Genomic DNA, 14945 nt, shown 5'->3' with positions numbered 1-14945 from the left:
TACAAAGGATATTTATTTCCTCCACAAAAAATATAATTCCGTGCCAAGCTCTGGGTGCCCTGGCATCACCTTACTACATAAAACTAAATAAAATCAATCAGTCTAACCCTGGTATTGATTAGGAGGGCAGAGTAGACGAAAACACAGCAGAATAATTAATTGCAGACTGCTGCTGTCCATGAAAAATTACTGCTGTCATAAGGTAATAGTAACCAGTCCTAAAAATATTAATTTCATGCAATCATCACCAATTGGCTGGTAGCCAATATTAAGTCATGGCAAGGTGGGAGAAGGAAAGTATAAGACCAATGTGCAGAATTAATTAAGCTTCCTTGTACATGTGGGATCAGACCTTTTGTCCTTACTGAATGGAAAAGCTGTTGGAGCCAGAGTTTCTGACCCTGCTTTAATTTCTGCTGCTTGGCAGTTGCTAAGTTTTATTTTGCTCAACAACCAACCCTAGCAAATTTCTACAGGATATGTGTCCGCCACAAAGGGAATTGAAGGTAGCTGTTGCTACTGAACTGCTCTTTTTATTGTACTAGAAACTGAATTAAAATTATGGAGATTATAGATTACGCACAGTAAAAAATACTATAGAAACATACGAATAACATTATCTACAAGTCAAAGAAAAAGTTGTTTTTCTCTTGGTCTAAGCAAGAAGAGGCAAACACTTAACTCATTAGGAAACTTTACTTACCCAGACTTTATATAATCACCCAGTGATACAGACACAAAGAAAACCGTACAAAGCCGTATATGAATTATAGATATTTCTAATTTTAATGACATTCACTGTTTTGACACACTGTTCTAACTTCTAACACATGTGGGTTAGAATATATGGGCTAAATGATATACATTATTTAAAAGTTGCTTTGTAAAGTGTTAAATATATGACATGTACTTTTTGTTTTTGGTGAAACATAAAGGAGAACATAAGTTAGGTTGACTATTGTACATAGCAATACATTAGTTTTTCATTTTGGCTTTTCTTACTTGAGTAACAAATATTTTGTTTGCATTACCATGTGACCAGTATTTGGGATTTCCTGCATTGGTTCTAGATACTTGTATCTGTTTGATAACCTGTAACCAAAGTTAAGTAAACCTGTCTTGTTCTGTTTTTCATATCTCAGTTTCTGTTATCACTCCATCTCTGTATTTCATGGTTGAACAGCCAGTCTCAGTTAAAAGGAAACTTAAACACTTACACAGAAAGGGCCTGATTCATTAAGGTACATAAATGCTGATACATGCCGTATTTTGCAGAAAATCGCTCTGTGCATGCCGGGAAACAAGCCATACGCCGGAGAACACAGCAACGTCCAATTACTCTTTGAGTGCAAAGGACCCTTACTATAGCCTAGGGGAATGGGCATATGCACATAGTTAGTGTACAGTAAGGGCATGCCAATATCGAGCACGTGCAGCAGTATCCAATTCAAGCTTTGGGCTTCTCAATGATTTTCAGTCATATCGCTTGCACTAACTACAGGTTTAGTCTAAGTGCCAATTAATAGTGATGACAGTCGTGTATGCCTTTTTTGCACACTATGGGCCTGATTTATCAAGGAATGCAAAAGCCAATATGTGCTGTATTTTGCGTTAAATTGCTCTGCGCATACCCAGAAATAAACTATATGTCAGAGAATGCAAGTGTATCCAGTTCATCTTGGAGCACAAGGAACCCTTACTACAGTCTATGATTTTTGGAGCGGAACAGGGAGGGGCTGGGCATTTGCACATAGTCAATGTACAGTAAGGGCGTGCCAAGCTCAAGTGCACGTAGCAGCACGCGACTGAAGCTTAGGGCATCTCAAAAGGTACGTTTTTTTATCATATTGCTTGCACCTGTTATAGGTCTTGTCTAAGTGCAGAATGCTAGTGATGACTGCCGCATATGCAAACTAGAACATTTGCTTGTAATCAGGAGCAACTGTAACAATGCATTTTATGTACCGTAGGATTAATATCATCTTAATAAATGTATTTTTTTAAAATGTTTCTTCTTCAACAATTTTGTCATTTTTTATTGTTTTGCCATTAATGACTATATTATTAACAGGTGACATTAATTGAATAGTTGTTTTTTTCTGAGTTTTCTTTTGGGTCATTATATTTCGCATTATTTATTGGACGTATCCTGCAGTGTCTTGTCTGTTAGAACAGAGGAACCTAGACCCGTATTCATCAACAGACGTATCTTTACATCTAACCAATTTATGTGTGTGTGTTTAAATCAGGCCCACTGTGAAATCAGAGCCAAGAATGTAACCTGGCTCCCACCCAGGTTAACAGGTGAATGTAATGAATGAGTAATCGATCAGGTCCAACACAAATCCCAAATTTTAGATGATGCAAGGACCGCCTAAAGAGTTTACTCAATGTAGCTTGGAGAGGCACACAGGGTGGAGAGGATTGGCAAGCTAAATAATTAGCCTCTAGGTCAAGCCACATCAAAATGAGAGGAGGGGTGAGTGTAGCTTAATTCAACTCAGGTGGATAGCCCAATAGTATTTTTTAAAATCTGGGAGTCCTCTACCTCATATTTTCACTGATTTCTCAAGTATTGTTAGACATATTCAGGGCAGTCTTATATTCTAAACTAATTAAAAAAAAGGTGTTTTATAGCACAAACTCAAGTTAAGGTAACCTTACTGGCAACATTTGAAATTAGTAGAGACGTTTGGGGAGGATGCTCATGGTAATGATCCTCCGTTACCAGACTTCAATGACTTCAGTAATCTCTTTCACTGAAATGTTGTTTAATAGTAAAACTACTTGATGGGATAATATAGGTAGGTTATCTTCTGCTAAGAATTTCTTAATTATTTGGTCATGGAGGTGAGGCACTATCACAGCTTTGGCAAATCTAAATTTTTGGAATTGTTCAGAGATTATTTGGGTGTCAGAGGATAGAGCACTTTTTGAGATTTTAATTGAGAGGAGCTTGCGGTCAGAGACTTGGCACAAAGTTTTGAGGTGAGAATCCTGTCTGCTTTATCTTCTTTCTGATAATAGCAACCTCTGACTGTCCTTAGAGTCGAGTATGGGGTTTTGGGTTATTGTCATGTTGGGTCTGTGGGTCTTTGGAAAAGCTCTATCAGACCTGTGGTTTTGGCAAGACTTACTCTTTTAGTATTTTATGCTGGACCAATAAAATGATCCTAAAGACAGCCTTGTGAGTTTCTCATAGTATCATTGGGGATATTTTGTAATAGATATTAGCTTCAAAGTATTCACTGCAGACTAGAGAAACCCGGCAGTAACCTCCTTAAGTTAAACTGAAATGTAATGACTAAATTACTTTATTAACAGAATTCAATAACTTGTTTATATATTACATTACATGTAGAAATTTTAACAATGGAGTATAATAAATAAATAACTATATTATCAATCATTATATTAAAGGATCTAAAGAAATTCTTCCATTGAAGTTACATTGCTGGGTATGGTCCCCGCAAGATGCGCTGATATATGTAGCTGAAAATAACTGTCACAGTTTCCAGACCACCCAGCAGGTCACATGTTCCAGGTCACCCAGCAGGTGCACAGGAAGAGTTCACTAACTGTCACAGTTTCCAGAGCAACTAGCATGTGCACAGGTGTATTTCCAACTGTCACATTTTCCAAGAGGACAATGGTAATACATAGCTGTAAATGGCGGACAGACGTTTTGTGAAATAACTCAGAAACAATGCAACCGATTACAACACCAACATTTGTTTACAAATCTACAGACCTTTAATTTGGTATATGTGCCCTGCTCAGACAATGTCATCATAGAAATAAGTCACTCATAAAATCGTACTTATGCTGATAATATATAGATAGTCTGAATTTTCACAGCATTCTTGCGATGTAACGGATTCAAAGAGCCTCTACGTTGATTCCCCTGGGGGTCGGAGCACTAGATACAAAAGATCAGCTGAAATAGGTGCATGATCTGACTACACAATTGGGTATAATTGGGCACCAGATATCTTCAGAACAAGGTTTTCTAATTAATTTAAAATGTGCAGATAATGTTTCTTTAGCTTTTGAGATGCATGTTAAAATAACCCCACCTTGATTGAATGTTTTTTTTTGTTTCAGATTGATTATGTTTTTTGTTTAAATTAGGTAATGAAACACAGAAAGATGAAACTTTATATATCTGTTTGATGATTAAATACTGGAAGAACAGCAATAAGTAAAAGATTTTGTAATACAGTGACACAATTTGAAAAGCAAAGGAAAACATATCTAATTGTATGCTTGTGCCGAAGAGGTCAGTTGAGCAATATCTGTGCATTACAATTTTGTAAACAATCTTCTAATGAAGCACATGAGTTGTACAACAATTTAAATTCTTCTGTTGTACACAAATATTTAACGTTTACGTTGCTAGTTTGCAGAGAAAAAAAGAAAACACATTAGCACACTAAGTCCAAAATGATTTTTGGATTAACTGATCTTTGCTAAAAGCCAGTTGAGTTTGGCTCAGTTTTATATTTTATTCAATAGCTCCAGACACTTGATATAATACAGACATGCAGTGTAATGTCTCCTGCTAATCTAAAACATTCTTGTCCAACAGCCCTTTCACATATTTTTTTTAAAACAAATGTGCATTGTAGAAGAGAGGCATTAGATATAACTTATGCGTGTCTGGCAGTGTGATGCAATGGTTTCAAAATGTATCCTTGTTTATGTAGTATTTCAACAGTCACTGTTCTGAAATAAAATGATATGTATAGGGCTTTAAATATGTGCATTATTCTATTCACATATAATACTTGCAAATTTGTGAACCTGAAACGTAGGCTAAATATGTGTTTGTAGCAAGTGTGAAATAGCAGTATATTGAAGTCTTGGGATCAACTGGCACATTTTTTGTATTAAGTTAAGATTAAAGTAGGACTTAATGTTACAACCTCGTTCCCCACAACTAATAGGACCACAAGAGTTCAGTCCAATCAGTGTGCAGCTGAAAATCTCAGAAAGCACTATTTGCATTTAATTATTTCCAAGATATCAGAGAGGCACCTGGGGACATTGAGAATAATAATTCCCGATTATCTGTGGAAGTCCAAGGCTTGGGCCCAGGTGGATATGCACGTTATGTGAAGAGGGATTAGGTAAAATAGTATATTTTGTATGGAATTCCACTTTAATTTAGAGAATATTACATCACTAGTTGCGACTGTCTCAGATCTATATGCCTTGATTGAAACAAAGTAGTCTCTTATATAGTCAGCATTGCAGGGAGACAAGTGACTGGGTAATGTGAAATGCAGACTACTGAATATGAGTTTTGTCTTCCAACATTCCTCAGTTCCAGAAGTGTACGATGAAAGAAGGTAAATCATCATCATCATCACCATTTATTTATATAGCGCCACTAATTCCACGGCGCTGTACAGAGAACTCACTCACATCAGTCCCTGCCCCATTGGAGCTTACAGTCTAAACTCCCTAATAGAGACACACACTCACACACAGACAGACAGCGAGGGAGGGACTAGGGTCCATTTTGATAGCAGCCAATTAACCTAACAGTATGTTTTTGGAGTGTGGGAGGAAACCGGAGCACCCGGAGGAAACCCACGCAAACACAGGGAGAACATACAAACTCCGCACAGATAAGGCCATGCTTGGGAATCGAACTCATGACCCCAGTGCTATGAGGCAGAGGTGCTAACCACTAGGCCACTGTGCTGCCCTGTGGCCACTGTGCTGTAAATGAAAGACTGGTGCAGTGGAGCGACACTCACTTAGGGATGTGGTTTGAAGATCAGTTTATGAAATTCAAGGAGCAAATACCAATAATTTCCCACCACTCAAATCAAGTGCCTCTTGCAATCCCCAAACTTCTTTGGGAAAATAAACAGTATGGTTCATTTCACTTGTCCTTAGGCTGATGTCACATGGACATTCTGAAACTGCAGTGGTGACAACAAAGCAAATATTAATGTTTCTCTGTGACACTGTGAAAGTCAGCTGTTAAATGTTGCATGCAGGACTTATAGAGCATTACAAGATTGTAACCTCAATGGCCTCTGGCCACAAAGATGTTGTTTTGTGACTATGACTTGTTCAGTGTGAATGCAGCCTGCACAGATATCATGTATATACAGGTCCTTTGCCGTGTGAAAAAGATAGATGGATATCACAGATTGTAAAATATAATCTGAAAAGGGTGAGGGTATGGAACAGTCGAGGTCTCACCTCAAAGTCTACATATTAGTGCTTGTGTGACAGGTACTGAGTATTTATACTCTCTCTATGCACACAATAGGCAGCACAAACACATCCCAATGGCTAAAATTCTGATACATACAGGCACTCAAAGTGCCCATGTGAAACTAGACGAAAGCAAATTAAATGCATCTATAAAAATATATTACTAGAAAGAAAAAATGATGTGTAGTTTATTTACATTGTTCTGCTGTGCCTTATTTCACACATATGCCTATTATAGAACCTATATTTTATTTAGCAATGTTTTGAATAGAGAATACATAACAAAAATAAACAGTCTACTATAGTATAATATTTATAAGGCTATGTCTTATCTAGCAAAAATTAAAGTTTCCCTTAGAAATATGTGGTTATTTTATACCTCCTCATCTAATAAACCAAAAAGACATAGCTTGCATCACAATTGCACACACATATAAAATGCCAGACATTGAAACATCTACGGCATGTACCGCTGAAAGGTCTACCTGTTACATTTATTTCCCAAATACCTTATTGCCAGTACGTTTATAAAGAGGCAACCTGAGAAAGCTGTCACAGCAAAAAAAACAAAAAACTAATGTAAAATATATTTTTTATTGATGCAGAAGTCTAAATTAGTGGTATTTACTTTGATAATAGATCTAGTCATGCTTAAAGTTACAGTATTTATCTTTAATTTTTACTGGACATGACTCAGATACCAATGTTGTTGAATAAGCAGAATGGCTAGGCACACCCCTGTGTACCACCCTCTGATTTGCAATTGTCTATGCTAGTTAGTAAGGACCAATCTTTTCCGTGACAAGGCAAAGTATTTCTGTGACATCCTTGTATCTCAAGGACAATATTATTATCACATATGATCATACATGCCAACTTTTAAGATTTCTCCTCCGGGAGATCCGGGTGAGAAGTCATGTGTCATGGGGTAGGAGGAGGGCGCGGTGACATTGTAGCGTCACCATAGCGCCGCCCCCACTATAAAAAGCCGAAATTCATGGCATTGAATAGAGGGGGGGAGCTTAATGGTGCGATTAAGACCCCCCCCCCTCCATTCACTGCCGCAAATTTCGGCAAATGCAGGAGCTTTCCCTACTCTTCCGGGAGAGTAGCCAAGTATGCGTATGATATAGCACCAACATACTCTGCAGTGCAGCACAGTTACATGTAAATATTTTGACCAAACAAATGTTTTGATTTTTTTTTTTACTTCAGCAATGGTTGAATTATATCTGTACAGCATATGTGTTCATGTAACAAACCACATGTTGCTTTTACAGTACCTTTCTGATACTCTATTTCAGTTGTATGACTCATCATGTTATTGATTGGATGACCTGAAACAGTCAATATAATATAGACTTTCTACGACAGAAGCAATTAGGAACATAGCCAGTTATGATCTCACAATACTTTCACAAAGTAACAAGAATAATAGTGAAGAATATAAATGGGAGAACTATACCAGAGAAACCTAATGGGTTGTCTCTGAATAAAGACACTAAGGGCTAGATTTACTAAGCTGCGGGTTTGAAAAAGTGGGGATGTTGCCTATAGCAACCAATCAGATTCTAGCTTTCATTTAGTACCTTCTAGAAAATGACAGCTAGAATCTGATTGGTTGCCATAGGCAACATCCCCACTTTTTCAAACCCGCAGCTTAGTAAATCTAGCCCTAAAGGTCATCTATTCCTATACTTTCAAAAATGCTTCCATTTTTACAGGTAAGCACGTAGACTTGTGGACTAACATGGCAGTGTCTGCGGGGTGCAAAATTGTAAATGTTCTCATGTGAGGAGCCGGGTAATTAGGCTGTATTCCGTGCTGAGGGTGGACATGGAGATTTGCTTTTATAGGATAAGATTGAAGGAATGTAGAAGACACATTTAGAGGGGCTATTCCTTGTTGCTAGGGACTGCAGAGTATTTATCTCCCAACAAAATGTTCTCAGAGATGGCAGAAACCAGCTATCGGTCTCTACAACAGTGAGACCGTTGCACCTCACATTTATGCAAAGAGAAAAGCTCTGTATGATAATCAGCTTTAACTTTCATAAATTACTTCCTTGGCTATACAATGTTTAATGTAACTGTTTATATATTCTTTGTATCATAGAAGAGACAATCTGGGAAATTCAGGTATGTTCATTGTTTTTCTTGTTAGACTCAATGGTATACACATGTATAGTTTCTTGGAAACCCACTTGTGAATGAGCTGCCATGGTGCAAGCAGCTAATAAGGAAAGAACCACTTGGCTACAGTAGCTATCAGAGACACACCATGTGTAGCCAATCCTGAGAGGAGTGGTCGTGAGCTACAAGCTAAAGTTAAAAGATTAGAGAAGGTAGAATAGTGATGGACGAAGTCAAAGTCAAGGGTTTGAAGAAGGCAGAATAGTGGGTGTAATCTATTTTGGCCGGTCCTGGCGGAGGGACCAGTCTGCCAGTCAACCATTCCGTTCCCGTGCCGGAAGGGGGCTTTTTGGGGAAATAGAAACTCCCCCTCAATGTGTTCGCCTGGAGGGGATTACTTTTTTCCAAAATACATACACTATATGGACAAAAATATTTGGACGCTTGACCATTAAACCAACAGGGACTGTAATGACATTGTATTCAAATACATATATTTTAATATGGAGTTGGTCCTCCTTTTGCAGTGATAATAGCTTCCACTCTTCTTGGAAAGCTTTCCACAAGATGTTGGAGTGTTTCTGTGGGAATTTGTGCCCATTCATTCTGTAGTGCATTTATGAGGTCAGTCACTGATGTTGGACGAGCAGGCCTGGCTCGCAATCTCCGTTCCAGTTCATCCCAAAGATGTTCCATGGGGTTGAGGTCAGGGCTCTGTGCGGCCAGTCAAGTTCTTCCACACCAAACTCATCAAACCATGTCTTCGTAGTCCTTGCTTTGTGTACTGGGGCACAGTCATGTTGGAATAGAAAACGGCTGTCCCCCAACTGTTGCCACAAAGTTGAAAACATAGCATTATCCAAAATGACTTGGTATGCTGAAGCAGAGTGAATCTCCTTCACTGGAGACAAGGGGTCTAGCCCAAACCATGAAAAATAGCCCCACACCATTATCCCTCCTCCACCAATCTTCACAGTTGACATAATGCAGTCAATCAAGTAACATTCTCCCGGCACCCGCCAAACCCAGACTGCCAAACAGAGAAGCCTGATTCTGCCCTCCACAGAACACGTTTCCACTGCTCCACCGTCCAGTGACAGTGTGCTTTACACCACTCCATCCAACGCTTGCCATTGGTCTTGGTGATGTAAGGCTTTCATGCAGCTGCTCGTGCATGGAAACCCATTCCAAGAACCTTCCGCCACACAGTTTTTGTGCTTACATTAATGCCAGTGGAAGTTCAGAGCTCTTCAGCTATGGCATCAGTAGAGGGTTGACGACTTTTACGCACAAAGCACCGTAGCAGTCATTGACCCCCGCTCTGTGATTTTTATGTGGTCTTCCACTTTGTGGCTGAGTTGCTGTTGTTCCTAAATGTTTCCACTTTCTAACAATATCACTCAGTTGATCGTGGAATATCCAGCAGTGATGAAATTTAACGAACCATCTTATAGCAAAGGTGGCATCCTATCACAGTACCAGCTTAAAGCCATTGAGCGCTTCAGAATAACCCACTTTGTATCACAAATGTTTGCAAAGAAAAGTATTGTCAGAGACAATCATTAAGAACATTGTGACTGACCAAATGGTTGGGGGACATAGACAAATAGAGCAACATAGGGCTATATATCACAGATGCAAAAATATCTGGATAGTAAATTGCACTGAGGTCCACCCTGCTCCCCAATTCGCTCCTATGCATTAGAAAAATCTACTGAACTACTGACCTTTTACTCATAACTAAAATAGGTAAACCCTCAAGAGGACGGGTTCTCAACTCCAATCATCATGTAGTACCAATTGGTAATGTTTTCAGGATTTTAGTCTGAGAAAATAGGAGGGATAATTACTAACCCAGGAAAATAGATTACTTTTCTGTGAATGATTAAAGAAACCCTTAAAACACGACCTGTTGGTGGTACTTGTAGACTCTTTGCTCTAGAGATAAGCACACTAAATCAGGCACATTTATTTTTTTGGAACAATCACTGATTAATAACCAGAAAGTTAAATATAGGGATCCATTTATTAAGAACCCTACATTAAAAAGATTTTCAGCCTTCAAATCGGCCAGTTTATTAAGAAATATCACCTGGTGATACTGGCTGGCAGTAGTAAGAGTCTTACCGCTTGCCAAGCCAGTCCTGAGACCCTCAAGTATGCGCACTGGTTCCTGATTCTATAAAAAATAGTACGATTTTTTTAAAAAAGAAATAGAAATAAGAGAAAATTAAAAACAGAAAAAAAAATATTTATTTTAATCATACAGCATTTTTCTGTTGGACAAAGAGCCACTGATACCTGCTTATTGAGAGGCTGCATTCTCAGTGATGGCATTGGTACCTATTAAATTGATAGGCTCAGAAAATGACTGCCTCCACTGCCTATAGCAAACAGGTGCACTTCAACACAGGTTTATTAAGATATATCTATATATATATATATATATATATATATATATATATAGATATATATAGATATATATAGATATATATAGATATATATATATATATATATATAGATAGATAGATATATATATATATATATATATATATATATATATATATATATATATATTGTGGCAAAAGCCCGCTACTGCAAAAGCACACGCAAACAACTTCTTCCTTTTTATGGTGCTTTATTGTCAGGATGGTAAATGTTTTGACACCGTATACTTGCACAGCAATCATGGAGACCCTCAACGCTTACTATACATAGTCCAGCTCTCTCTCAGGACCAGCCAGCTCATCCAGCGTTGGTCTCCATGCACAAATTATATAAACAAGCTTTTATACCTGATACTCCTCCCCCAGCCCTAGCTTGATGGACAGGTGACACACCCACCTTCTCTTTAACAGGAAACGCCCATCACTGGCTCTGTAATTTAAACAGACACACCCTGTCTGTTTGCTGAGAGGAAGGATTTCAAGTCATGTAAGGTAAACCAAATTTAAACTATTGCTTTTCATACATAGGTCTTTACATTCAATCTAGGTGCATTACTGCACAAATGTTTTACTCTACTTCCCTGCTTTCTCTGCATATTGCCAGCTAAATGCCTCCTTTTGTTACAATATATATATATATATATATATATATATATATATCTATATATATTATAGATTTTATATATATATATATATATATATATATATATATATATATATATATATAAATATATATACACATATATATGAGAGAGAGAGAGAGAGAGAGAGAGAGGAGCAGACTGGACTGGGGGGGCAGGGGCCGGTCCCACAGTGGGCTGAGTCACCTGCATTTTTTTTAAATGTTCCTAAAATGCTGTTGAGACGAGTCTTGCCGCTTGCATACATATATATATATATATATATATATATATATATATATATATATATATATATATATATATGAAATGCTATTCATAATCACTCCAACGAAAATCATTTGCTTTATATTTGTACACTGTCCTTCATTTAACCTTGAGGTGGAGTTATGAAGTGCTGACTTGTTTTCATGAATTTCATGTATAGTGCAAGAGGAAGGATACAATTAAAGCTAAAATAATTGAAAACCATCTATATATAATTGCAGCATGTCTTACTGTTTTTATTGGATAGCAGATTGGCTAAACCAGCAGATGCGGCCTCGATCCTATAATGTAAATGACATAGATTTGGAAATTGTTCAAAGACGCAATGGTGATCTTTATTTTGTTTACGAACAGTTCTCTCAGAATAGAAGAAAATAGTATTAAACTGTAATGTGAGTACTGGAATGTAAACAGCTTTATTATGTCGACTGAGTGCGGTATATCTGCAAGAAAACTCCTGTGGATTGAAAGTTTTACTTTCAACCAAGAGCAACACATCTGTTTCAGATTCACCTTATAAAAAGTCAGCCAAGTATCTTTTACTAAATATTAAAAGAATTTCCTGCATTTCCGAATGACGTTCGAATTTGGTGAAAGTACTTATCTTCCTAATATAGTTATTATGAGCCAAATGAAATGTATGCTCAATGGCATGCACTGTGTTACTATATGTTACTATATATAACTGTACAGAAATCATAAATATCTGTTTATTCTATTGTATATGAAACTTTGTATTTAATATAATATATAGCAGAATAAATAAACAAGACTTCCTGAAAAAAATGAATTGAGACTTGCTACAGTTTAGGTTACAAAGAACTTATATGCAGGGTCTAGATTGGCTTTTTAGTTCTTAATTACATAGTTAGAGCTGTCATCATTTTTTAAGTAAAAAAAGGACACCCATGTAACTGAGAGTTTATTCAGTCTATAAAAGTCACCAAATTCTAACTTTTTTCTCTTTTCCCCTATTTTTAAAGATGTAAGAAATCCATAGACATCATTATTTTACACCATCTGAAATGTAACTTGATCATATGTATTTTTGAAAATCGCCCTAGTATGGTATGGTGATCTTTACCATGGACTCTCTCTTGAAGTGGCTCTGGCTATATTCTACTTCCAATAACGCATCATGGGCATATGTGAGTGTGAAAGTGTGTCCAGCATTCATGAAAACAGAATACTCTCTGGAAATGTTTTGTTTATGGGGTAACTCTTGGTAAGTTAGCAGAAGCGCCTTGACGGGATGGATGGCTTATTATGCATTTGCAAATATGTGTAATTGAGAATTCTGTATTTTTATGTACAAGTAGAAAGGCAGCTCTTTTACTTACTCTCCACAGTGTCGCTGGGGGATTTTTCTCTGTATTTATTTCCCCTCTGGATAACCCCACCCTTTCAAGCACCTGCTGTGAACCTATAAATTGACTGAGCAACTTCCACTTCTGAAATGTATTGTTTATACAATGTAACTGTAAACTGCCTGCTTTCCCTGATGCCGAGTCAGCAGAAGGTGAGTGTATGAAATGGGATATCCACCACTACTTAGGTAGCTTCAACCTCCTAGTAATAGTTAAGTGGGCCCCCCTTAAAAAGTCACACTACTTCGTTCGTATATAGGAGATAGTACCTGATTGGGCAGGCATTGCAACCCTCATCTATGCGGAACAGATCTGTGGTCAAATTGAATAGTTGTATAGTTGTCTGATGGTCAGTCAAAATGACCACATCGCAATTATTAGTCAGCTAATAATCCTACACATATATCAGTGGGTTAGTGGCATTAGGTAGGGGACATAATTGCCACAGAGCTCATGTCAACACTTAACTTGCCGACATTGTCATGTCGGCATGCTAAATGCCAACATTTACACTGTGCAGACGGGTTACAATTAGGGATGTGCACCGGCCACTTTTGGTGTCTCGTGTTTTGTGTTTTGGATTCGGATTTGCTTGAGGTTTTGGGTTCGGATTTGTTTCGCAAAACACCTCACGAAAGGTTTTGGTTCGGATTTAAGGTTTTGGATTTATTTTGAAAAATACAGCACAGCACAGCACGAGATATAGCAGGACAGAGGACCACCTAACACACCCTCCCTCTACCCTGATCAATGCCCGAATGAAGATGGCGGCGACTAGCGGGGAATTTATAGGATCCGAGTATCGCGAGATCCGACAGCGGGATTATGACTCAGAGTCTCGGTTTCAGTTTTGCAATTGGCGGGAATACCCGGATCTGTCTCGGATCCGGCTCGGATCGGCAACGTTCGGGTGGGCTCGGATTTCAGATATCCGAGCCCGCTCATCTCTAGTTACAATGTCGTCAGTGTGATTGGTGACATTGACAATGTTGACAATCACAATGCAGACATTAAAAGAGCAATGCTGCCGGGTCTGACGACATTGTCAACCTGTCTGCATAATGTAAATGTCGGCATGTAGCCTGCCAACATTAAGTGCTGACCTTAGCTTCGCCACAATTATGACCATCACCGGTGGCATCTGGGGCCAACACATGCTACATTGTTATGTCAATTTGGGCAAATTATATGATCAGAGTTTGGTGTGTGTGATCAACATAAAGACTACAAGTGATATCACAGTTTCTAAATAGGGTGGGGTGACAGTGTGGGATGTGAAACAACTTTTGGAGCAGACAGGTTTAGTCCAACAACCAATGAGAAGTAAAACAGTGTGTCACTTTAACATATCACAATGTCTGTCTGCTTTGCTTTAATTTGCTTCTAGAATACAAGCTAATTTGTTTACTACTGTAAAATAATGTGTGAAATTTTATATTATAATTACTGCTATAATTTTTGAAATACATCTTTAGTTTTCTTGTTGCCAAACAAGGACCTAATTGAATGTCATATTAACTATGCATAGCAAGCCCTTGTTATACTTTTATTTTCTTTGTTAGCAGGAAACATGTTATTTTTTTCATCTGCAATAACGCATAATGTGCAGCTATAAAATGCATTTTTCACAATATGATATGAGTGACTGGGAACAGGTAAATATTTATTTGGCTATGTTGGTCCTTTCAGTAGAACATTGCTGCACAGATCTATTTTCTTTTTGTCAACATACCTCTTAAAACAATGAGCAGCAGTGAGCACCCAGCAGCTGCTGATGAGAGTAGCTCCACATAACAGTCTTCCATCACTGTGAGAAGATTTCAGCCGCAGAGCTACCTGCCAGGGCCATCCACCTCTATG

At 37.9% G+C, this 14945-nt stretch overlaps 1 protein-coding gene and 1 long non-coding RNA gene across 2 annotated transcripts in view; one reads left to right on the top strand and one right to left on the bottom strand.

Annotated features, from left to right (window-relative positions):
• The window catches only part of LOC142142024 (uncharacterized), a 226312-nt gene that overhangs the window by 6138 nt on the left and 205229 nt on the right, over positions 1–14945 (top strand). The window lies entirely within an intron of this gene.
• Positions 1–14945, bottom strand: part of PRSS12 (serine protease 12) — a 182884-nt gene that overhangs the window by 13829 nt on the left and 154110 nt on the right. The window contains exon 12 of the mRNA XM_075200339.1: positions 14818–14940. Within this exon, the coding sequence (XP_075056440.1) occupies positions 14818–14940 (123 nt within the window). The remainder of the gene's footprint in view (positions 1–14817; positions 14941–14945) is intronic.

The sequence above is a fragment of the Mixophyes fleayi genome, chromosome 1 (genome assembly GCF_038048845.1).
Source record: "Mixophyes fleayi isolate aMixFle1 chromosome 1, aMixFle1.hap1, whole genome shotgun sequence".
Classification (NCBI taxonomy): Eukaryota; Metazoa; Chordata; class Amphibia; order Anura; family Limnodynastidae; genus Mixophyes; species Mixophyes fleayi.
The sequence above is the reverse complement of the archived record's forward strand: the minus strand, read 5'-3'. Positions and strand labels throughout refer to the sequence as shown.